General features: G+C 33.5%; 1 protein-coding gene and 1 non-coding gene across 5 annotated transcripts in view; one reads left to right on the top strand and one right to left on the bottom strand.

Annotated features, from left to right (window-relative positions):
• Positions 1-15,233, top strand: part of ZnT77C (Zinc transporter 77C) — a 202,416-nt gene extending 187,183 nt beyond the window's left edge. For all 4 annotated transcript variants that reach the window (XM_069824329.1, XM_069824328.1, XM_069824327.1 and 1 more), the window contains 4 exons: positions 1,168-1,346; positions 6,114-6,200; positions 9,125-9,313; positions 13,736-15,233. In XM_069824329.1, coding sequence (XP_069680430.1) covers positions 1,168-1,346; positions 6,114-6,200; positions 9,125-9,313; positions 13,736-14,443 — 1,163 coding nt within the window. In that variant the 3' untranslated portion in view covers positions 14,444-15,233. The remainder of the gene's footprint in view (positions 1-1,167; positions 1,347-6,113; positions 6,201-9,124; positions 9,314-13,735) is intronic.
• Positions 14,606-14,678, bottom strand: TRNAI-GAU (transfer RNA isoleucine (anticodon GAU)). Its single transcript has one exon. It is a non-coding gene; the product is annotated as a tRNA-Ile (tRNA).
• Positions 15,234-25,699: the final 10,466 nt, after the last annotated feature.

The following is a 25,699-nucleotide window of genomic DNA, read 5'->3' as shown; positions in this document are numbered from 1 at the left end:
CTATCCAGTCCTCTGACTGAACTCTTACTTTCTTCGACCCCGACAGGATTAGAGCATTTGAGGCCTAGGGGTTCATTTCACTTTCCTTCCTACCCTTCCTACTTTTCTGTTCCTAGTGCTGACCTGCTATGGCACTAAAATCGTCCTCCAGTGGCTTAAGGAGGGAAAGCTGGTGATCAACAAGATCTCCCAACTAGGTCCAGTGGACCCATAGACCAACAGCAGGTGTGGTCCTCCAGACATTCTGGGGGTTGTGTGTGAATGAAGTAGCTACCAAAACATTAAAATATGGTGTTCACTTAAATCGGCTACAACTTGGCATTTTTACAAAAATATTGGAGTGCAAGAGGTCAAATGACTTTATTGTCAAATGCCTGGCATTAGAAAACAATAACAATTTTCAATAGGATCCATGTTGCTCTTGTTATTTATGTTTTTAATCGAGGAGATCATTTTGCAGGACCATATTTATGTACTGTACATAAATCAATAGTGAAAAATTTAATAACTTATGATGCAGAAATACGCAATATGAATGTAAAATAAAAATATAAATTCCTTAAGGTCAGCACAAAAAACTATACAGAATTATTACGAGAAAAACTGAACTTTAAAAATTCTATTAACTTACAGGGTTTGTGGAGTTAGAACAATATGCAAGAAATAAATATACACTTTCAACAGTCACTGCAAGTCAGGTCGTCCTCAAGAGTCTTTCGGTTATTATGGATTCGAAGTTCGAGGTCGAGGACAATACATTTTAAAAAACAATAAAATTCTCAGGAAAGCTTCCTTCAGAAGGGAAGTAAAGCCACATGCCTATGTCACAGATTTAGACATGTAAAATTGGTACTGGCAGCTCCAACGAGGAAAGTGAATTTACTTGGTAGATCAAGCACATGAAAAGCGAGTATAGAGAACCGCACAAATTTAAACACTGCTAACAAAGATCCCTTTAATAATAATTAATAAGAAATACATTAAATAAACAGACGCTAAGACTATTTTTTACAAATAAATACTCAGTTTTATCGGAACTCATTGCTTGGGGAGTGGGGAGGACTGCAGCTCTGTACCTTCCCCTGTAAACCTGCCATTGCCAATAACGTTAAGAAAAATTATGAACATGCAAGTTAAAAGTAATGTCTTTCCTTCGTTTATTTTCAGTGAAAGAATCTGGTTCAATTTTACTGCAAACAATCCCTGATACCATCAATATCGATTCATTACGTTCGGAGTTGTTAAAAGCCTTCCCAGACATCATAAATGTCCATGATCTTCATGTATGGAGGCTGACAGCAACAAAAGTGTTTTCAACAGCGCATATCATATTCCTCAACTCAAAAGTAAGTAAGTCTCAAATTAATATTCCTACTACAATCTTAGATACAAAAGAAAAATGTTGTTTAATAATTGGATACTGGCATTGTAGTTTACAAATTGTAAATTACGGAATATAATTTTTCTCTAGGGATTCACAGAATGTCTAACGTTTCATATCCATTTCTTCCACTCCAAGCCATGTCTATGAAGATGTTTTCCAAAATAACAGAAACTAATCTAAACACAGCCACAGAAGACTTTTGGGGAAGAAAATGCAGTGAAATTGTATTTATTGTGTTCCGATGGATACCATCCCATTGTGGAATCCTGGGAAACGAGAATGCGGATGCACTAGCAAAGAAGGGCAGCACTGCTACTTTCAGACCTGTTACTAAATCTACATATTACTCTGTGAAAAGATTTATTAAATCTACATACTTAGACTTCAACAAACAAAATTTGATAGCACAATCTCAAGGGAAAAAATGGAACTCTCTGCATCATAATCCACAGTTAATTCCCGATTTACCACGAAAATCGTCTGTAGCTACATTTAGATTGGCAACAGGCCATGATTGTTTGGCCAAACACCTGCATAGAATTGGAATATATCAGTCCCCTAACTGCCCATTGTGCAACTCAAACCAAGAAATGGATTCGGAACACCTCAAAATCTGTGCTTCAGTGGCTGACCATGATAATATCTTTGAAAAATATTGGAGTGCAAGAGGTCAAATGACTTTATTGTCAAACGCCTGGCATTAGAAAACAACAACAACTTTTGGGGAAGATTAGGGATTAAGGGTCACATTCATTAAACGAGACTTTGGACCAAAGTTGACTTGGGAAAGTACAAAGTCACCATTTTCCTATTCACACTCGACACTTTCACGAAAGTAAACTTCAATCGTGACTTTACTTAGAAGCCGCTGAAAATCTAGACTTTGTCTTTGACTGTTGTTCGTAAAAATTTCCGATATTTGGGAAATCATTGAATTTCCAAGAATACCGAGGGCATCCAGGAAATGAATGAATGAATGAATGAATGAATGAATGAATGAATGAATGAATGAATGAATGAATGAATGAATGAATGAATGAATGAATGAATGAATGAATGAATGAATGAATAAATAAATAAATAAATAAATAAATGCTTTCTCGAAATCTATAAATCCCATGAATATTGGCAATTTATATTCGCTGTTTTCCTATTGTCTGGTTAATAATAAACATACAACCTGCACAGCATCTACCTTTTCTAAATTCATTTTGGCCTCTCAAATTAGGTTTTCTGTTATAGCAGTAAAACAGTTTTTTTAGATGAACATATTTTATAACACGTTTTTAAAATACTTACTCATTCCCCTATAATTGTTACATTATTCTTGATTGCATTTTTTATAAATGGATATATTTGCGCTAATTTCCTCTGGTATATGACCAATTTCCCAACATATATTCAACAAGTCTAATAGTTGGTATTTTAATTAATAGAGGCAAATTTATTTAAATTATTAGTGCCTGGAAAATTCTTATTCATATATTTAATAGTAGACATGAATTCTTCAAAAGTAATTGGGTCTACATATTCGTCTGTTAGTGTTGGGATTGTTTATTCCTCTTTTTTTTTTTTCTGTCCATAGATTTTGAAAATATATTACCATTTTTTTCTGTTACCGGGTTTAGTTTTAAATTATCTTTGCCTTCTTTGTTAAGGTGTTGTATTTTGTATTCTCTCTCTTGTCTGTCATGTACATCATGTTCCAAATCCGAAATATATTTTTCCCATGTAATTTTTTCAATGTTACGAACTTCTTTACGAACAATATCAGTTATCTACTTGTAGACAAACTTTCATCTGTTTTCAAGTTCAGATGTCGGTACTGGTACTTTATATATGCATTATTTCTTATTGCTTTTAAGCTGAACTATATCTTTTTTCAAATCTTTAATCCTTTTCTAATGTAATTTTTATTTCTTGTTCCAAATGTTTCAGTTGTAGACTGTATTAGTGTATACTTTATATCTTTTCACACTCGATTTATATTATTGTAGGTATTGTATTATATTGTATTTATTTACATTCCATAGTACTGTATTTGTACATCGCCTTACAGCTAGAATCAGGGCTGGGCAGTATTTGAAATACATGTATTTCAAATACGTATTTGAAATACATTTGTATTTTGTATTTTGTAATTTGTAAGGATTTTCGAAAGTATTTTGTATTTAAATACATAAGATTGATGTATTTTGTATTTCAAATACTCAAAATACTTTTTTCTTCTTCTTGTGCTTCAAGTTTTGGATTTCATTTGAAGAATGAATTTTTGTTTTCAGTTGTGCTAGCCATACACTTAGTTTTCTTGCCACAACTGATTTCCTTAATGCCATGAAGAAATCTCCAACAGCATCAAGGATCCATCACCCAACACTTCCTAAGTGTTTAGCATATTGGAATGCGTCTAGGAGACACAAATACTCAGAAATTATATCAGATGTCTTGAAATATTCATTAAAGTTTCCTTGCCCAACTCGATGGAATTCTCTTTATGACTCAATCTCTCAAATATTGCAATTCAAACATGACATAAACAGTATATGTGAAAAGCTGGGATTGCCAACCTTCAAAGATGTTGAGTTTCAGTACCTTGAAGAATATTGTGCAGTTCTGAAACCCATTGCCGTAGCCTTTAATTTAATGCAAATGAGAAGACGTGCTATTACGGCCAATTTTTGTCCACATTAATTTCCCTTAAAAACAGATTACATATTCTGTTACCTAGTAATCTACGCCATCTATTCCAGTAACTCCAATCCTAATAAGTTCACTTTCATCAAGATTTAAAGCGATGTTTGATCTGATCCCAGAAGAAAATTGAGCTATTTTGGCAGCTTGCTCCACCCATCATTGAAGATGAGATGGATATCTGACATTTCCTCACTAAGTGATAAGAAGAGGACACAGAATATGTGTGTGAAATCAGCTGAGCAGTTGTCTGTTACATCTTTGGTCAGTTCAGACAATGAAAACAATTTTTATGTTTTCAACTCAAGTAAAACAGACTTTGAAAAGCAAAAAGAAAAAAAGAACTTGTCTGCTGTGGAGTATGAGCTCATACAATTCTTCAATGGCAAAGGGACACTCTAGAGAATTACCAACAGTGAAACAAGCTTTTATAAATATAATACAAGTTTGTGTTCCTCTACGCCTGTAAAAAGACTGTTCTGTTTTACAGGATTTATTCATTCACAAGCAAGGGGATCCTTATCTTATGAACATTTGAGGAACTGGTTATTTTGAAAGGGAGAAGCAATTATTCATATGTAGCATAATTTCATTGCTGACTGGGAAAAGAAAGAAGTTCAGTTACAGTGTTTATATAAAACTTCGAGGTAAAAATACTTTTAATGTTAATATAATATTTTAGATTTTCAGTAATATTCTTATTTCTTTAGGCCTATATATTTTATCGAATATTTGAAATACAAATGTGTTTTGAGTACAGTATTTGAAATACAAATGTATTTTGGTTAATTTTTTAAAAGTATTTTGTATTTGTATTTCAAATACAATTATTTGAAGTATTTTGTATTTGTATTTGAAATACTTGGATGTCAGTATTTTGCCCAGCCCTGGCTAGAATATGGAACAACATGTCAATAAAATCTTAATAGTAGGCCCTATTACGAAGTCTTAACTATAGGCACATTCTAGTTGAAATATATACAGAAGAGTTTTACAATATATACCAATACAATACAAGGGGTTAGTATCGATACTTAATACAAGACAGAAATATTCATGCAACGTTATTGAATGTCATACATTCACCTACAGAATAGAAGCCGTGAGAAATTAGGTACTACTTTAATTTGGCCTTAAATAATCTTATGTTTTGAGTTTGATTTTTTATATCAATAGGAGGCTATTAAAAAAATTTCTGCCATATAACGCACTTCTTTTCAATAGCACGATAGACTTGCCGATGGAGTATGAAAGTAATTTTTTTGGCTAGTATTTATGCTATGAACTGTTGAATTAGTTACAAAGTTTTCACGATTATATGTGAGGAAGTTTATTAATGAGAAAATATAATGACAAGCCATGGGCATTATTTGTAGTTTATTTTTTAAATGGTCCAACATGATTCCCTAGATTTGGCACCTACTATTATTCTAATTACTTTTTTTTAATAGGAATATAGATACTGTTACTATCTGTAGAATTTCTCCAGAATATTATTCCTAAATTCATTACTGAGTGAAATTATGGGTGGTTTTGATATTATAAATGTTTCTAATATATTCTTCCTGTAGTAAGCCAACTTTAAAGGTCAATTGATCTTATTCTTATAACTGTTCGATTTTAATTTCTTTTTCATATACCGGTACCTGGAACAGTTTTTTTATAATAAGTAAGAAGTGATTAGAACTTATTATCACAGCCTATAAAGACTCTTGTATCAAGAATATGATTTGCGCATTTTTCATGCGCTAAGATATAGGCCCAAAGTCTGTTATTCTTCTATAACCTCTTGCACTTCATGTAGACATCCTTTGTCGTTATATATTCCAAGAATTCTGTGTTTTTGGGCAGTGTTTATGATGTGTTTGGCATATTCAATAAATTACAGACACGCCGATTTTCTGTCAAATTGTGAAGAACATGTGGTATATCTAATTGGTATAAGTAGGAAATACGTCAATATTACTACCTAAGAATAACAAACACACACTCAACCCACACTATCCTACATAATTTTTACTGCACATTTATTTTTCAGGATTATGTGCGCATTACAAAAGATGTGACAGAGTTCTTTCATGATCAAGGTATCACGCAAGTCACCATTCAGCCAGAATTCTTCAAGGTATGGTGTAACTATATTCAGGGCTAGAAATGGACATTTTCACGAACCGGAACACTCTTATTTTTGGTGGACAAGGTGATGTTGATAACATTATCAACAACATAATTAAATGACTAGTGAGAAGACGCTGAGTATTTGTAATAACTAAGACTGAAATATTCATATAAGTTCTTACACATTAATATAAAAATGTCGGACGTCTTCGGAAATGTTAATCCCTTTATGAAATTCACACAGACAGTAACGGTAGTTACTTCCTTCAATCGAAAAAATCGATTGAGTAAAATGCAGACAACCTGAATAATTTTCTTTGATGACTTTTTCAAAATAAACTTGAGCTATGCAAGTGAAAAATATTGTCATATAGTTAATTTGCTTAATGATTAATGGCATATCTATCTAATTAATACCACTTCTTACGAAAAGGAACAGAAAGGTTCCTGATATTCATAAACTGTTCCGGTCCACTCCAGTTCATTACAATCCTTGACTATAGGCCTACTGAAGATCAAGCTTGTCCTATATATATATATATATATATATATATATATATATATATATATATGTTTTTCTTTTTTTCTCTTTTTTTTTTGCATGTCACTTAATATTAAACTGTTAAATTTATTTAGAATTAAGTCTATTTTTGTATTATATTGTATGTTATGTCATTTTTCTTGTGTACTGACGACGCCATGAATGCTTGTAATTCTATTCGGCTAATAAAGATCTAATCTAATCTAAAATATGTTAGATTACAATGTATCTTAATGGTATCAAATATTCAAAGAGTGAATCCATATGTAAACATGAATATGTACGTCATATACACATTTGCCTGCAAATGGTTATCATGTGCACAACTTAACTGTGTCAATATTTAAATTGTGATGTTATTTTACCTGAATGACTAGTTTCGATGTAATTTTCATCGTCCTATAAATGTTAATATTTAAATTATGGTGTATTTTCATCATCCTATGAATGATGGAAATTACATCTAAATCAGTCAGTCAAGTAAAATAACACCACAATTTACATACTAACACAGGAAACTTGTTACTTATTTAACTTAAATAACTTAATAGTTCACCAGCTATAGCTAAGGTGTTAAAAAGAGTGTAATCAAGAATAAACAAAACTGTTATAATAATATAAGAACAGAGGTGTACTCGTGAATATAATAGTACCAGGACGTTTTATAATAATAATAATAATAATAATAATAATAATAATAATAATAATAACGATTACTTACAAATGGTTTTTAGAAAACCCGAAAGTTCATTGTTGCCCTTATATAAGTCCACCATCAGTTCCTATCCTGAATAAGATTAATCCAGTCCCTACCATCATATCCCATCTCCTTCAAATTCATTTTAATATTATCCTTCCATCTACATCTCGGGGTGTGTCGCAAATTTGGTACAGATACGTTTTTTTAAAGGTAATTGTGCAAGTTTGCGAGAATATTTGACAATGATTTTAACTAGATACCATATACCAGTGCTGTCATGGTAATTTTTTTCTTGGCCATACACCCCACCCCTTGTTTTCTTCCTTTAAATATATTTTACTCTCCTCTCTCTATCTCTCCGACTGTCATTTAATGATTTTTTTTAAATATTAAAGAATAAATAAAGAAATTGTTTTGCTTTACATTTTAATTGTGCAAGAAGTTTGATTTAAAGAATATACTATGTAGCCTCACAATAGATGCATACTTGTCTCGGTGAATCTTGGGAGTGTGTATTTGCAGCACTTCTTGTTTTTCAACCATTATTTTATATAATTCTGGATTCCAGTGCTGCAGAGGTAGACAATTTTTGTTTATGAACATTAAACAAATTACAGTAGTAACAGCAAGACAAGATCTAAGATCTGTACAGATCTCCAGCACCCATACGCCGTGTGGCTCCGTACAGACAAAATTTTCTTTTCCCCATACGATTAATTCATATGATGTATGGTCCCGTATGGCCTCCATGACAGCACTACCATACACCACAGAAAATTAAAATTGTTGTATTTTATTTAGGAACAAGATCATTAGTAGAGACACAACATACATAGATATCGTAATCACTTTAATCACAAACAGTGCATTTAAATTGTGTAAAAGAACACAAGTCATTGGAAAGCAACAGAAATATTAAAAGTAGTTTTTCATATTTCGATATCTGTCCCCGAAAATTGTAAAAAAAAAAGAAAAAAAAGTCTTGTAATCTTATTAAGCATACAAAGAAATAATTTATTACAGTTGTATGAACACTTTTTGTTACTGGTTGACCAAATTTTCTTCTTCACTAGCCACCATAATTGAATTTATACAAGTAAGGCCAAATAAATGAGATATTAAGCTTAATATCTCATTTATGAACACTGTTGAATTTGGCCTTATTTGTGTAAATTAAATCTTGTAATCTTATTGTATTGGTAAGCTTAATATTCCTCTTCCAAGTCTATCATGTTGACCTTCATTGATCAAATCTGGGAATGTTTTAATAAAATATTCAAGAGAAGAATATGAAATACTTTTTTCTGTGTGAAATATTCACAACTTCTGCATGCTTAATAAATTCAGTGTCAATTGGAAATTTCTTTACAGATTTTATTTTCTCTTTTCGGTAGAAATTATATATAAACACCGTAACATTTTACTTTCATGTAATATTTTTCCCTTTGGGGGGGAGGGGAATCTGTTACAACGGAAAATCCGTAACAGCTGGTATCTCTGCCTTCTTGACCACCCCTTAAATTCATCAGTGCTCTTTCGATGGGAAAGAAAAATAAACAAGTAATATTAATTCAAATTTCAAGTTCGAAACCAATCAATATAACTATCAATTTATCTTTATTTATGAAAGTTCTGAACATAAATTCTAACAAAATCATATTCATAATCTGTACAGTATTCTTTGTTTCAGATGGACAACAGAAGTAGTTTAATGGAACTTCCGAGTATCCATGCAAATCACTGCCTGGTCCAGTGTCGTGAATTGGGCTGCCACAGTCGACACTGCTGCTCACACAACGACCAAGAGCTGGTAAAAGTCACAATAGGAGGCAACAGCCATAATCACCACTCCCACAACCATAGCCACCAACATTCCAAGGTAAAACTTCATGATCAGAGCTATACCAATCAGATTCTGCAGCCATTGCTAGAAATGTATGACTAAAGAACAGTAAGCATTACTTAAATAAACAACTACTGGTACTTCATTGTGTTAATGTTAAACTATGTTGGTATTTTATCTTAAGTGGCTGGTTTAGTATAGTATAGTATAGTATTTATTAGCTGTCGTTATAGCAAAAGCTAATGACATTGTCAAATTACACGTGTGAAATTATCGTGCAAAAATGAAAATTACCAGTATTCTATTACAACACTAAACATAAAACAAAATGATCACAAATACTCCTTAGAGTTTACAATTGAGAGTCAAGATTATCAAAAATAGGCTAATATCTAGATGAAAATTGTAACACACTGATCACAAATATTATTTGATTTGCTCCGTTTACATACAATAAAACAAGAATTAACTTAACAATTTATGAGAATTTCCTAACATATTACAAAATAATAATAAAATTCAGAGAAAGAAACCTAAAAAATATCTACAGCTTGATTTTCTAATTCAAAATATTCTTGCACAGAACAGAATGGGTTTCTAAGAAGCCACGTTTTCACTTTGACTTTGAATATGTCAAGTGACACTTCCTGTGGTAACATGTTGAACATTCTACAGCTCAACATGTTAGGACTACTTTTAACTTTGGATAGTCTGCAAAATGGTATGTCCAGTTTTTCTTTATTCCGAGTATTATACTCATGTTTATCCATCCTACTGGTGAAGTCATAACGATTTTTCATTTTTCTTGATGTACAGAAGGAGTTCCAGAAAATATTCATTAACAACTGTTAAGATGGACTCCTGTATGAACAGTGTTTTTTTTTTATTGGGTTATTTTACGACACTTCATCAACATCTAGGTTATTTAGCGTCTGAATGAAATGAAAGTGATAATGCCGGTGAAATGAGTCCGGGGTCCATCACCGAAAGTTACCCAGCATTTGCTCGTATTGGGTTGAGGGAAAACCCCGGAAAAAACCTCAACCAGGTAACTTGCCCCGACCGGGATTCGAACCCGGGCCACCTGGTTTCGTGGCTAGATGCGCTGACCGTTACTCCACAGGTGTGGACTGAACAGTGGTTTACAATGTGCTTTGCTTGGTACATCTGTGATAATTCTTATTGCTTTCTTGTGAATCAGTAGGACTTCCATAAGTTTATTGCTGTTTCCCCACACCAGGATTCCATACTTCAATATGCTATGAAAAAAAGCAAAATAAACACTTCTTAGGTACTGCCCGGGTATTTTATCTCTAATTACTCTTAAGAGGTACAGGACTCTGGACAGTCTCCGAGAGATATATTCAATGTGGCAATTCCAGATTAGTTTTGTATCAAGATGGATACCAAGTAATTTTACTGTCTTTTCTTCAGACCCTTCTTCTTTTTTCGATGTCAAAATTAATTTTTGAGTCTTCTCCTCGTTCAAAATTAACTTATTTGCTCTGAACCATTCTGCTGCTTCCACAACTGTATTTGAGGTTAGCTGACGCAATTCTGCTGCACTAGTCGAACATGTTATGAAAGAAGTGTCATCTGCATATAATGTTGATTTGGCCATAATGTTGTAACTTAAATCATTTACAATAATTAGGAATAAGAAAGGTCCTAAGATGGAACCCTGTGGGACACCATGTTGCACTTCTCCTTCAAAAGACCTGATCCCTTGAATTTATAATATTTGTTTTCTACCCAATAGTAGTAATAGATGTGGTGTTCATCATCTTCTGAATTCTTGTGAATTCCCGCGCTTTCTTCTGGTTTCCTGTTGTCTTGGTGGGGTGTGTTTATGATTGGTAATGCTGTATCGAAGAGGGTGTAATTACCAATCATGAACACACCTACTGAGACAAGACGAAACTGGAAGACAGCGCAGGACTACACAAGAATTTATAAGATGATGCACACTACACCGAAACTAGTCTATTAAGGAAAAACACCAACATAGTTTAACATTAACACAGCGAAATAGTTGTGTATTTAAATGATTTCACAGTTCTTTAGTTATATATGAATATTAAAAGAATGTAATTAAAAAAGAGTGAACAAACATGTGAACTGATCTGTAACGATTTTCATTAGCAAACTGCTTCCTTTTGTGCATCAATTCTGTGGTAAATGCATTAAGAGTTAGCTTTTACTTTTCTTTAGTGAAACATGAGACGGGAATACATTACTATTATTATTACAAAAGCCAAGTTAATGCAACTGAGTCTGTGCAAGTAACTTTTGATAATTTTTCATTTTGCATGTCTTATTTGCTTATTGTATGAAGATAAAGAGAAAGAAAGGTGGCTGGGTAGCTCAGTTGGTAGAGCGACTGACTTGAAGGTCCCAGGTTCACTCCTGTGTAGTGCTGGGATTTTTCTCATTGCTCAAACTTTCCCAGGTTTTTTCTCATTTGCTCAAACTTCCAAAATGGTCCTGAAGTCCATTCAGTCTCCTATTAAATTGAGCACTGGATCATTTCCGGAGGTAAAAGGTGGTTGGTGCCAACCATACCGCCTCATTCTAGTGCCGAGGTCATGAAAGCCTGGAGTTCTTTCTATCTTCATGGCGTGCAAAGAGGATGGATACCTTTTATTTTTAAAAAGAGAATGCATGATGATGGTGCAATAAAATGCATTTCTAAAGTTTTAAGAAAAAAACAGATTTTAAGAATTTCTGGTACTGAAACAGTTTCTGGTACATTCTCTGTTTGCCCATATGTGTAAAGCCATTTCTCCTGAACTGCTTGATAAAATTAGATCATATTCTACGCGTGAATTCAACTGGGAATGATAAACACGAAATGTAATCTTGTTTTTATTATTTTCTAAGTAAGATTATAAGATAAATGAAATGGTATAGATACTATGTCTTCAAATACGTTTGTAATTCGACGAAGAAATGGCCATTAACTTTAATGGTCCCTTTCCAAATACCATAAATTTATAATATAGACTTCTCGTCTTTATTTCACTTCCGAAAGGAGCCATGATAAGAATCCAATGGCAAGCAATGTTCGAATTAAGGAGGCTGGGATATTTCCCCATTTATGAATTTTTTTTCCTAATTCCTGCATTTCTGTGTTAATTTCCAACTGGAGAATGAAACTTTCCCCTGAAATAATGTATGTCTGTTGCTTTTTTAATGTATTTGTGAAGTATCTACCTATCTGGCAAGCTAGAATGAGCTATTATGGTACCACAAAATCGCAAGTCTTTGGTGCCACAGTAATTAAAAGGGACATTAAGTAACATCGATAATAATAATAATAATAATAATAATAATAATAATAATAATAATAATAATAATAATAATAATAACAATAGAAATAATAATAACAATAGAAATAATAATAATAATAATAATAATAATAATAATAATAATAATAATAATAATAATAATAATAATAATACAATATAGACTTAAAATATCCTTATATGTGAACAGGAAGTCCCATCTCCTCCTACATTTTTTTGTGTTCGAATAGAACTTACAATATTACAGAAGAGAGAACATTGTTACAACCCAACATTACATTTATTGATCGTAAAAATTTAATACAGTACAACTACTGATACTTCAGTAATAATACAATACAATCATTAATACAATATGGTATAATAAATTGGGGTGGAGTAGCATCATCTGTACTTAATCCATTAATTTTATTACACAGAAGATTAATAAAAATTTGCCTAACCAAAAATATGAATTACCCAACAAATTTAATTTATACAGATTTTAAAGTATTAACTACTGAAGAAATTTATAAATATAGTTTACTAACTTACTACCACAGAAATCAAATAAAACATAAATCTAATCGACATGAATATCGTACTCGAAGACAAAAGTCTACTATCCCATTAATTGAGCCTAAATGTCATACAAGTGCAGCTCTTAAACATGGTGCTAGTTTCGGCCCAAGACTTTATAATAAAATTACAAACCATTTTTCTAATTTGAAATATTTTAAAATTGAAGCTTTTAGAAAAAAAGAAATTTATAAATTTATTCATGATATATAATATTAACAAATATGTGTATTTTTTACCCTTTATTTCTGTCGACTATATTCATGTTTTTATTGAATATCACTGGCTTCTGTCTAATTGTCAATTTATATTAAATGTGTTTTTTCTCTCTTTTTCTCTTCTTCTTCTTTTTTTCTTGCTATTGTGTGTTATTTATTGGTTTGAATTAAGTTACTTATTGTATTTAGTAAAGTGTCCTTGTAAATTTTATGTTATATTATTGACTAAGACCACACTATACACGAGCTTGACTCTTAAGGTTACTAGTGGCTAGAAACATTTTTGTTTTATAATTTGAATTTGTACTCACTAGCTAGCTAGCTAGTTACATAAATAAATAAAAATAGTCTAATTCTAATTCCATTCTATATTTCAGGATCATAAAAAACACCATGTAGCTACAAGAGTTAAAGAGCTTGTAACTCAAAGAAGATTCACATCACATGGTGATCCTACTTCAGCATGCAGAATAAACACGAGTTTTGAAACAACTTCAAATGAGGATGATACTGAAGTTGACAAGAGAGAAGAAAAATCAGAAGACGCCAATGCATCTCAATCAAATGTGGGACAAGAAGTGGTAGAGATTGATAATCAGAAAAATGAGGGACAAGGAATAAAAACAAATTACGTACAGGAATACAGTGATGCAAAATCTAAAACGGTAACAGACTGTGAGCACAAAAATGTAAATAAAAACGTGGACAAAATGAACGAATCATCAGAAGCTGAATCAGAGGAAGAAGTCAGTGACAATGAAGAGAATTTAGCCACTAAAACTAAATTACCAATTAACGATTCAAACACACCCAGTTCAATACAGTGTCACACTATATCATCTCTTCCAGAATCTCATGACGGGCTTTCACCACTTCACAAAGAACCATTAAGTGACTATATCGTAAAGATGGAACCATCTGTCTCAGAAAAATCTGAAAGTGAAATTCCTAAACCAGTATTACAGGAACCTGTCTCTACTGATTTGGACATATCTGAATTAAATGTGCCTTCTGCAACAACTGAGAATGTGGTAATATCCGAGATGAATAAGTTGAAAAATATAAAAGAAGGAAGTGTCGTATAGCTGTTAGTAAAGGACGCACATTTTGTGTGGAAATGCATCGTACCTTAAGTGCATTGTTTAAACATCGAATTCATGAACTAAACAAGTATGTGATTATACAAATCTGGCTTTCAGGAATAGCTCCCTGTAAAGCTGACTTGAATAATTTCAAGGGAAAAATTGTTCCAGGGCTAGGTATCGAACCCAGGACCTTTGGTTGATCACGCCAACGCTCTACCGACTGAGCTACCCAGGAATTCCACTAAGCCCCGCTCAATTATTCCCCTTTTACCCACGTATCTCAAGTGGGTTGACAGAACATCAGAGCTCAGCATTGAGTGCACACTTTCTGTGTGACTTAAATTCAAGCCAGCTTTACAGGAAGCTATACCTGAAAGCCAGATTTGTATAACACACATTACTGTTCATTAACAGAAAACCACAAATTTAAGTCACACAGAAAGTGTGCACTCAATGCTGGGCTCTGACATTCTGCCAACCCACCTGAGGTATGTGGATAAAGGGAGAATAATTGAGCCAGGGCCTAGTAGAGTTCCTGGATAGTTAAGTCGGTAGAGCGTTGGTGCGCTCAGTCAAAGGTCCCGGGTTCGATACCTTGCCCTAGAACAATTTTTCCCATGAAATTATTCAAGTGTGTGATTGTTTGCATTTTGATAACTGGATTATCAGGGTCATCAGATTCATTCTGAAATTATGATACAAAGAACTTAATTGTATTCATGAACATATGGCGAAATGTTATATTTAAATGCTACTAAAATTAAACTGTAATATATTTTTATGTAAATTATTATTACTGATACTGTTTTACAATTGACCTACATTTCCTGCTGTTTTTGCATAAATCATTCTTCCTCTTGTTAACAAATACTGAATTTAAAGTATTCAAAGTGCATCTACAACAGAAGTTAAAAATGTGATTATTTTTAACAAAATGTTTCTATTTAATGGTGATCAACCTTTTCCATTAACTTCCTGTTGTCTATGTTTAATAAACTGATAATGAATCTTCTTGCAGTCCAGTATTTTCCAAGATGTCTTAGTGGAAAAACGTAACAGTCAGACGATTTTTGTAAATAATTTTATCCTTTTCACATAGAATAGGCTACAATTTAAATTTGGAAATATGTCAATCTTACGTTGGTGTTCTATTAGGAAGTAGTATTCAGTAAAAAGGAAAATTTCTTTTAAAATGCAGTACAGACAATGAACAATACATTTCCCGGTAGCTGATTCCTTCATACTGTCTTCATATTATTTCCCAAATAGTAGTGACAGAAATATTATGGCTCTAATTTGAGGTTCTGTACATACAGCCTTACTTTATCAGTTGGTTGTTGCTTCATAGCCAGCATTTTTAGAGTGTGTTGACATCCATTACAGAATTATTTTCTTAGTTGTAGAGTTGTTGAATTACAATTCAGCAACCTAGTACTTTTTTTTTTATTAGATGAATCACTGTTGACTATTGTCTATTTGTAGCTTTTCCAGTAAAATCCTTCTAATGCTAATTAAGGTGCCAAATGAAAGACAGGTGATTTTCTATTTCTTCACTTTTGTACGAAATCAGTATATTTTCTTAAATAAACTGTAAATTCTACATTAAAGATTCTAGAATATGTTGTTCACATGGAAGAACTACATACACATGCAAAGTTTCATTAAAACATTTTAATTACTTTATCAGGTAAACACTCTCCAGTGAATAAAAGACTCCACAAGTATTCATAATTTAAAAAAATAACTATTAATTTTTCACAAACATTAAAAGTGCTTAATGATGTACAGATAGTGTTAATTAAGCAAGCTAATTTTTATTTCGAAAGGTGCTACAGATTCTGAGAAAGAAGAAGTTGAAATACAGGGAAATTATAAATGATTCATCAGTTTTAAGCTGTTGCATAAAGAAAAATATAACACTTAGAATAATGTATGATACATCAAAATAAACAGAAACTGCCCAAGTTTCGGATACACCTTCTCAATTGTTCGATGTGGCTTCCTCTCATTACACGACACACATCGACGCAATATTGAAGTTCGTCCCATACGCGCAGTAGCATAACCCTGGTAACGGTCGTAAATGCATCAGTAATGCGATCCTTGAGCTGAACCAAAGTTGCTGGTAGTGGTGGCACATACAGTATGTCTCTTACACACACCCAGAGAAAAAAATCACAGACCGTTAGGTCGTGGGATCTAGGAGGCCACTGTAACAACGCTAAATCATCTTCAGCGCATCACCCAATCTAACAGCGAGGGAGTTCTGTGTTCAGGTAGCGTCGCACTTCAGTGTGCCAATGGGACTGCACCCCATCAAATTGGAATATGAAGTTATTGGAATCCTCAGTCACTTGAGGAAACAACCATTGCTGCAGCATATCGAGGAATGACATACCAGTCACAGAACTGTCTCTGTGAAAAAAAAAAAGGGGGGGGGCCGTACACCTTTGATTTAGACACTGCAGCTAACACATTCACTTTTGGAGAATATCGTTTATGCTGCACTGTGAAACGTGGTTTTTCAGTACCCCACTCACTTGTTCCACTGTTTCATTAGAAACACTTGGGCGTCCACTGCTTTTACCTTTACTCACAGTACCAGTTGCCTTAAATTGACGATGTCATCACAGAATGCTTTGGTGACCTGGAGGTGAATTTTCAGGGTATTGTCTCTGGAACACATGCTGTATGGTAACAAAGGAAAATGACTTCTCATATTCCAAAATTGCGAGTGCTTTCTGCTTCACAGACACCATTTTGAAACTATGGTTGTGCTTGTTCTGTCTGCACACGCCAGAGTTACAACAGTGGGAAAGTAAACTTTCAGAGTTTTTCTTTTGATTCATGATTAGCACAAACATATTGCATCTATAGTGTTTTCGCAGATATTTGACTTAACACCTGATGAATTATTTGTAATTGCCTTATAATAAAATTATGTTGTTGTTGTTTTCTAATGCCAGGCATTTGACAATGAAGTCATTTGACCTCTTGCACTCCAATATTTTTCAAAGATATTATCATGACCAGCCACTGAAGCACAGATTTTGAGATGTTCCGAATCCATTTCTTGGTTTGAGTTGCACAATGGACAGTTAGGGGACTGATATATTCCAATTCTATGCAGGTGTTTGGCCAAACAATCATGGCCTGTTGCCAATCTAAATGCAGCTACAGACGATTTTCGTGGTAAATCGGGAATTAACTGTGGATTTTGATGCAGAGAGTTCCATTTTTTCCCTTGGGATTGTGTTATTAAATTTTGTTTGTTGAAGTCTAAGTATGTAGATTTAATAAATCTTTTCACAGAGTAATACGTAGATTTAGTAACAGGTCTGTAAGTAGCAGTGCTGCCCTTCTTTGCTAAAGCATCCGCATTCTCATTTCCCAGGATTCCACAATGGGATGGTATCCATTGGAATACAATTCTTTTATTGAGTGATATTAATTGAGAGAGCATTTTAGTTATTTCTGCTGTTTGAGATGAAGGTGTGTGTTTAGAGACTATTGATAGAATAGCTGCTTTGGAGTCTGACAATATAACTGCATTCCTAAATTTATTGATGTGGCATAGAAGATTCCTGAGACTTTCCCTTATTGCAATGATTTCACCATCAAAACTTGTTGTTCCATATCCAAGAGATCTATAAAGTGAGAAGAGACAGCACGTAACACCTGCACCGGCACCTTGTTCTCTGGAGATCAAGGATCCGTCGGTGTATAAATGAAGCCAGTTTTGTGGAGGGTACCTAATAGTAATTGTCTCTAAGGACAATTGTTTCAGTATTTCAGTGTTTACTTCTGATTTCAGTATTTCTTCTGTTAAATTTAGATTATATTCTATATTTAATAGAGTTAAAGGGTTTGGTTTAATTTGTAAGTTTTCTTTTAAATTCGGGATATTGATTTTCTGTTTTAATTCTTGAACAATGGATATGAAACTTTTTTGAGTTTTCAATCTACAGAGAGGACTGTATGAATGCCAATTGTTTCCTGGTAATCTGATAAGTTTTTCATATTGAATCAGTGCTTTTTCTTCTATTGTCATTTTGATGCTGTTAATGTTAGTGAGGAATCTCATAGAATCTATTGGAGTTGTTTTGATTCCACCAGTAATGAGTCTGAGAGCTTGGTTTTGAACATATTCTATGTCGTTTATGAAAGGTGAAGTAATCAAAATTTCTCTGCAGTATGTCAGCACTGGCTGTATAAACATTTTGTATGTAGTGTTCAAAGTATTCCTAGAGCATCCCCATTTCTTTCCTGCTAGTCTTTTTAGAAGGGAGAATCTTTTACGAGCTTTTTCAGAAATGTATTTCAAATGGTTGCTCCATGTTAACTTACTATCGAAAATAACTCCAAGATATTTGGATTCATAAGTCCTAGGAAGGTGTTGGCCATTGTATTGGATATTGAATTCTCTTTCTTTTTTACCGAGTGAAAATATTTAAATAATAAAATTATTTATATATATATATATAATAATAATAATAATAATAATAATAATAATAATAATAATAATAATTCGAATTGAAGGGAAGTGCAGTATATATACTAGTGAAAGGTCTACCGCCTCCCTTAAATGAACAACTTTTTTATGATTAGGCAATTATACATTGTTCATTATGAATCCCCAAAAAACTTAAAAGATCGCAACTGTTGTTGGTCAACGGATTCACTGAACCCAGTTGGGAAGACTATATTCACCAATCATATCTTCTCTACACCATCTGCAAGACGCTCCTTTGCCATGACAGGCCAGAGGTAAGTTCAGTAATGGACCATTTTATACTGCACTTCCTCAGTATTGATTAAACAGTTATTCCGCTGTGTCTCAGTCCCCAGAGTCTTTTCTGTAGTAACAAGTCGTATTACAGATAGATGAGAATGGGATTTGGATAGGAGAGGTTTGAAATACAAATCACAATCTAGTATATACAGTCACGAAGCTCAATACTTACTAAATACGCAAACATAGATAGTTGCTCACCACCAGGATCACTACTATTGCCTCACCACAGACTCTTTCCCTAGCAGACGATAAAATGTATTGTACTTTCGATATCTTGTTCTTTTGAAAAAATTAACACCTTCCTTACACTATTGAAATATGAAATACATAAGGTTTATATATTATTTTCATAAAATATATATTATATTCTATTAACTCACTTTCCTGGATCTTTCAGAAGAAGGAAAACTCTAACCTATTTTTCTTACAATTTATAGTACTACAAACGTCTCCTTTTCCCATATTATTATTCAAATTATTGTATTTTAGCCATTTACAGTTATTACAACCGATAACGAACATTTCACAATTTACATAGCTTTTCAAAAAAATGCGAAATACGGCACAGTAAATGCCTTTCGATCTAGACCAGGCCGTAATGTTTTGTTCGGGTTTTCCATTTCAGTGTATTGAGCTCAGTTAAATATTATATTATAAATTTATTGCGTATCATTGCTAAGCTTTATTTAGTGTAATGTGTCCATAAGTTACGTTTACCTCCATTTGCATAATATGTTGCAGAAATAATTACAAAACTATGTTATTTTAATGTGAAGAGAATTTTACATGTTAACATAATCTGTTCACATCAACATTTTAAGTTTAGAATGGAAGCTATTTTGAGGTTCAATAAAAAAGAATTTATATTGTGATTTCAATTTAGCACATCTACCTTCCTTAATTTTAGACAAAACATTTACCATACCACTCCTATGAAATTAGTGTACGTACAATTGTGTTACTTCGTCTCTTAAGTAGTAGATAAATACAATAATTCAGTACTCAATTGTAGTATTAAAATACAGACAAATTGAATGTCCGAGGTATCATACATGACATTATGCTTAATAATCATGGATAATTGCGAATTTAGAAATATAGTAAACATAACCTATAATTTTCATATGAATGGCAAGGCATTGGAGATCACTAAATTTAGACAGAAGGGGCAATTGGTACAGTAAACATAGCCTATAATTTCAACACATCTAAATATCCGTGAGGTGCAATTGAAAATTATTGAATCATGCATAAATGAATGTACAAGAATTTCGCAATAATTAATCGAAATAAAGGCAGGTATTACACATACGGACAACGTAATTTTCACACCATAAATATTAGACCTTAACTCGCAAGTGAATTATGTCTGAAGTGTCTCATAATCATTGTTTTAAATTTTATTGATGGAATTACACTACATTTATGAAACACATATGTTACTGTTTATTTATATGGTTGAAACGCCGCCCTTCGTGATCGGGTTAAGCGAGTTACATGGTCTACCTTACGGCCTGTATTAGATCACGATGGCTGTGGCACAGTCTATTGTTCCTAGTACTCACAGAGCTCCAAGCGGCTAGCAACTATCGCGAGAATTGCAAAAAATCATCCCAAGCTTCGTGACTGTCTATAGTAGACTGTGATACAAATCACTACCCATGCTTAAATTTTTACGTCTATAAAATGAATCAAAAAAGAAAGTACCGGTACTCTAATTACAATTTCAAATTAACCAGTGAAAATAATAATTCGAATTGAAGGAAAATTCTCAAAAATTCGAGATTGATACCTGAAGCATCTCGCAATCAGGTGTAGTCATGTTTAAGTTGAACACTGGATATGATTGCTTAAGCAAACATTTCTGGAATAACAATCACACTGAATTGTCTCCCATGTCATCACGAAGTAGAGCTGGATGATTTAATGGAGAAACGAGCGTTGAGTGACCTCCGCCGATTTTGGTATAGACACCGACGCAGTTGAAATGCCAACATAGAAAACAAAAAATCGCTACCTGTTCAAGAGCGCCACACTCAATCACTTTCACCTTCATAATAAAAGTCTAAACCAACAAGCTTAGAAGTAGATTATAGAGTGGCGTTCACGTCTGTATCAGCGTTCTTGGTGGTAATAGCTTGAACTACCGGCCGCCATGTTTACCTACTTACGGACTTATAGGCCCGGTTGCAGAAACACCGATCAAAATATGATTGGCAATCAAGGAGGGTTTGATTGGCCATCAGTTCTATTTCTGTTGCAGAAAGAACAATCAGTGTTTGATCGGAGATCAGTCTTCCATCAGATTTGATCAACAGATTTTTGCTGGTCAAGTCACTGATCATCGATCAAGTAGGTTATTTATGTTGTTCTGTTTGTAATGCAGTTACTGTAATTATATAGTAAATAGTTATAGCGTAACAATATTGTTTTCGACATAATGGATTCTTCTGATGAAGAAATTTTAGAATGAAAAAAAATATTATTAAGAAGAAGGCGTTTCCGTGATGGACATGAATTGTCTTTATGTATAATGACAGAGAATTTGAGCAATTAAGTAAGGATTCGTGTGTTTTGTTACTTTCAAAAATTGAAACAAATAGGCCTATATGCAGACAGACAAATCGAAACCTTTCACTTTCTGCTATGAACCAAGTTCTAATAATGCTGAGATTTTATGCTGTTGGAATTTTTCAGATGGTCTTGGGTTATCTTGTTAGGGTCCACAAATCAACTATTTGCCGAGTAGTTAGGAATGTTACGTATGAAATTGCTTTGTTATGGCAGGGTCTCATAAATCCCCAAACTTCAAACAGGGAACGATTTGAAATCCAGAGAGAATTTTCAGCCATGTCAGGATTTCCAAGTGTAGCCTAATATTGGTTGTATAGACTGCTCACATCCCCCTCCAATCACCTGGTTGAAATGATGCCGAACTTTATCGAAATAGAAAAGGTTTCTTTTCTGTGAATATACAGGTAATATGTAGTCTACACCATCATTGAAATTCTGGAATGTTGTAGCCCGTTGGCAGGGTTCTACACATGACAACACAATATTTTTAATGAGTAGGTTACGAGCTCAATTTATAAACAGAGAGATGGGAAATGGAATTATTTTAGGTTATGGAGGCTATGCATATTCCAATTTCTTGTCGACTCCCCTAGCAAATCCCACAACAGAAGCCCCCTCACGTTTTTTTTTTCTTTTTGCTTCATTTTTTTTCACTATATTGTAGTCTATATACAAATAGAATCCGCCTGTTTCCTTTCTACAAAAAGTAACAAACCAGCAAAACATTCACTTGTTTTCCTAGTCACCGCCCACTTGATGCATTCGTTTCGCGACTTTTAAAGAGCATCAAATTGGCTGTGGTTGCTAAATAGCGCTGTTGTCAAATGTATTTCTTTCCCAAATCAGCAATTAGTAAATTGAGACAAGTTGATTGGAGATTCACGTTTGTGCAACGCAACGAACAATCAAATAAATCAGACATCAACTGACTGGCGATCAGGGACTGATTTGATTTGCGTTTCTGCAACCGGGCCATAAAATACTTTTTTTTTTAATATTATACCGACTGTTCCTCACTCAAATTTCTTTCTCCTACAATAATCAACACGTGTAGCACAAAATTGTAACAGTAAGATTTGAAAATATGAAAGCAAACAATTGGAAATGCTGCGTGACAACTTCTATGAGAACGAGCTTAATATTTAAAATTATAAAGCTGATTGTTGGTATCGTGAAGACATGACAATATTATATTTGTAACTGTGGATTGTCGATCATTATTCATATTACACCAATAGTATTAAAGCACGATTATTAGCAGATTAAGCATCGAAATAAATTACTTCTATTTACTGTTGTTAGTAAAGTTAGTCATTCTTTAAAATATCTAAATTTCATACACATTACATTACAATTAATTCGAAAATTGCAAATAAACAAGAAATATTTATTTAAAATGACAAAAAAATGCATTTATTAGTAAGAAACACCTTAAAAAGGCAAAATAAAAACTGGCCCTATCACTTTGATTTACTCCAAATCACATTTATACCTATGCAAATAATGATTTACTTGCATCCAGTAAAAAAAAAGGCATTTTGCCTAACATCCGGGCTCTAGTTATGACGTATAATTGAAATTAAGCGTAACAACTTCGGGGGTACAAGCTTGAGTGGAAAAGGCTCTCTAGGGATACGGGGAGAAAAAAGGTTGAATACCACTGATCTAGAATACGAAGATCGGGTTGAAATCATCATTTGGCGGTGTGTGTGTGTGTGTGTGTGTGTGTGTGTGTGTGTGTGTGTGTGTGTGCTCAGTGGCGTACAGAGGAGAGGACGGGATAATCACCTTCCGTCGAGGGGCTGAAAAATGTTTTCAGCCTTATTTTATTACAATTTTCGCTGTATTTTTACATGTTCAAAACGATGAAAACATAATTTGGGAGCAAACTACAATAACTTAACCTCACCTCCATAACGACAATTTACCAAATACACGACGTGATGAATGTGTGTCAACGTGAAGATAAAGAAATTATGAGAGAAGAAGAAAAATAAGAAAGTGATGATGATGATGATGATGATGATGATGATGATGATGATGATGATGATGATGATGAAACATGCATGGATATTGGCGGAGTCTCCCTTTTAGATTAAGTTTCGTGCTAATTAATCAGTGTAGTCCAGCGGTGGCGAAAATGTAATCGTGCGCCGAGCCACTGTGTAACCTGCAACGTGCATAGGTGCTATGCTATGGAGGGAGGCGGACACTCGAAGGGGAAGTGAAGCAACTGTCTGACTTATTAATGGATTTTCATTTTCCTTAGGACAAGCACTTAAATATAATTTTATACAAACAAACTAATGTTTAGTACGTGTAACGAAGAAAGAAATGAGCAATACATGAACAATATCACAACCTAAAATTAACTGTCTTCAGAATGTCTCTGCGACAAAGTTTCAAGATCAGGAATTATGTCACTTACTGCCAGCCGTAGTTGATCACGAAGGTATTTGTCTGTCAGTCGTGACCTAAATTTGGTTTTTACTATTTTAATTGTTGAAAATAATTTTTCACAAACGTGAGTTTTAGCGAACATGGCTTCAACATAGCAAGCAAAAGAACGAAGCTTCGGATATTTATTTTTTGGCAAAGATTTTAAAGTTCAACATTTGTCTAGTCTTTACAACTAGCTTTCATTTCACATCACATAGTAAATCAGTGAGTTCAAATTGAAGATATAACAGCATTATTCTTATATCTGCTGAAAAAGGGTCGACGTACAATAACACTTAACCTTTTAATGTTTCATCAGTAACATGTAGTATAATGCCGTTTTATGTTATACAACCGTTTTCCTCGTAATACTTGTGAACAAATCATACATTTAATATTCTCATAATATTGACAGCAAAAAGATGCGTCCTCCCATCCTACTTGGAACTTTCGTACATCTACCACTCGCAGGTCAGAGATAAATACAATGGAACGGAGTTTGACTCCAGTGAGTGAGAGGGTGGGGGTTGGCGGAGGTTAGAAGCAAGCGAAATGCACAGTTATCACTGCGAGCCACAATGTCTCGCGAGTCACGTTCTCGCCACGGCTGGGTAGTCCATACACAGCGCTGTGCAGAAGCCACAACAGCACGGCACAAAAGATAAATTTTTATTTAACGTAAGTGTATTACCCTCCCTGCCCGAAGCTGACACAGTGCATGGCTTAGGCTGCTATTACACTATCAAAATTCTTTGACAAAGATCTTTTATGACAGTGTAATGAGTTTTCTTTCATAAAAGTTTCTTTGATAAAAGATCTTTTATAAAATGTAAGTGTATCTTGTTATCTTTGATAAAAGATTTCTATACCTTGAAACAACTATGGCGAAAGCAAATATAACTGGACTGTTGGCACCACAAAAATTCTGATATCGGAATATGAAGGAAATGAAATGTTGAAAATAAGTAAGTCCTCGCATTGTAGCTCTTTCAATAAGTTCTGATGGATACCTCTCTTATCACGTCTTGCAATCCATGATTTAACCCACAGGCTTTTCTTTTTCTGTTTGTTTAATCAGAAACATGCATATTGTAATAATTCCACTAATTGCAGCTAAACAAACATAATACTGTTCTTCATTCATGGTGTTACAAACTTAACACGTAAATATTAGTACCTGTCAACAAATAATAAACTTAACGCATAAATATTAGTATGAACAAATTCTCGGAAAACATCTTAATAGAGTTTTTGTTCCTAATTCTAGATTATCTTTGATAAAATACTTCAAATCCTATCTCTTATCAAAGAACTCTTTGATAAAATATTTTATTATGTTCTTTGGCAAAGAACTCTGATAGTGCAATAGCAACCTTAGGCCTTATTTGTCCATCTCCCCTCCAACAATCACCACTCCCCTATTCCGCGCAGGCGGATTGTCACGATGT

Source organism: Periplaneta americana, chromosome 4 (assembly GCF_040183065.1).
Source record: "Periplaneta americana isolate PAMFEO1 chromosome 4, P.americana_PAMFEO1_priV1, whole genome shotgun sequence".
In the NCBI taxonomy this organism is placed as follows: domain Eukaryota; kingdom Metazoa; phylum Arthropoda; class Insecta; order Blattodea; family Blattidae; genus Periplaneta; species Periplaneta americana.
The sequence above is the reverse complement of the archived record's forward strand: the minus strand, read 5'-3'. Positions and strand labels throughout refer to the sequence as shown.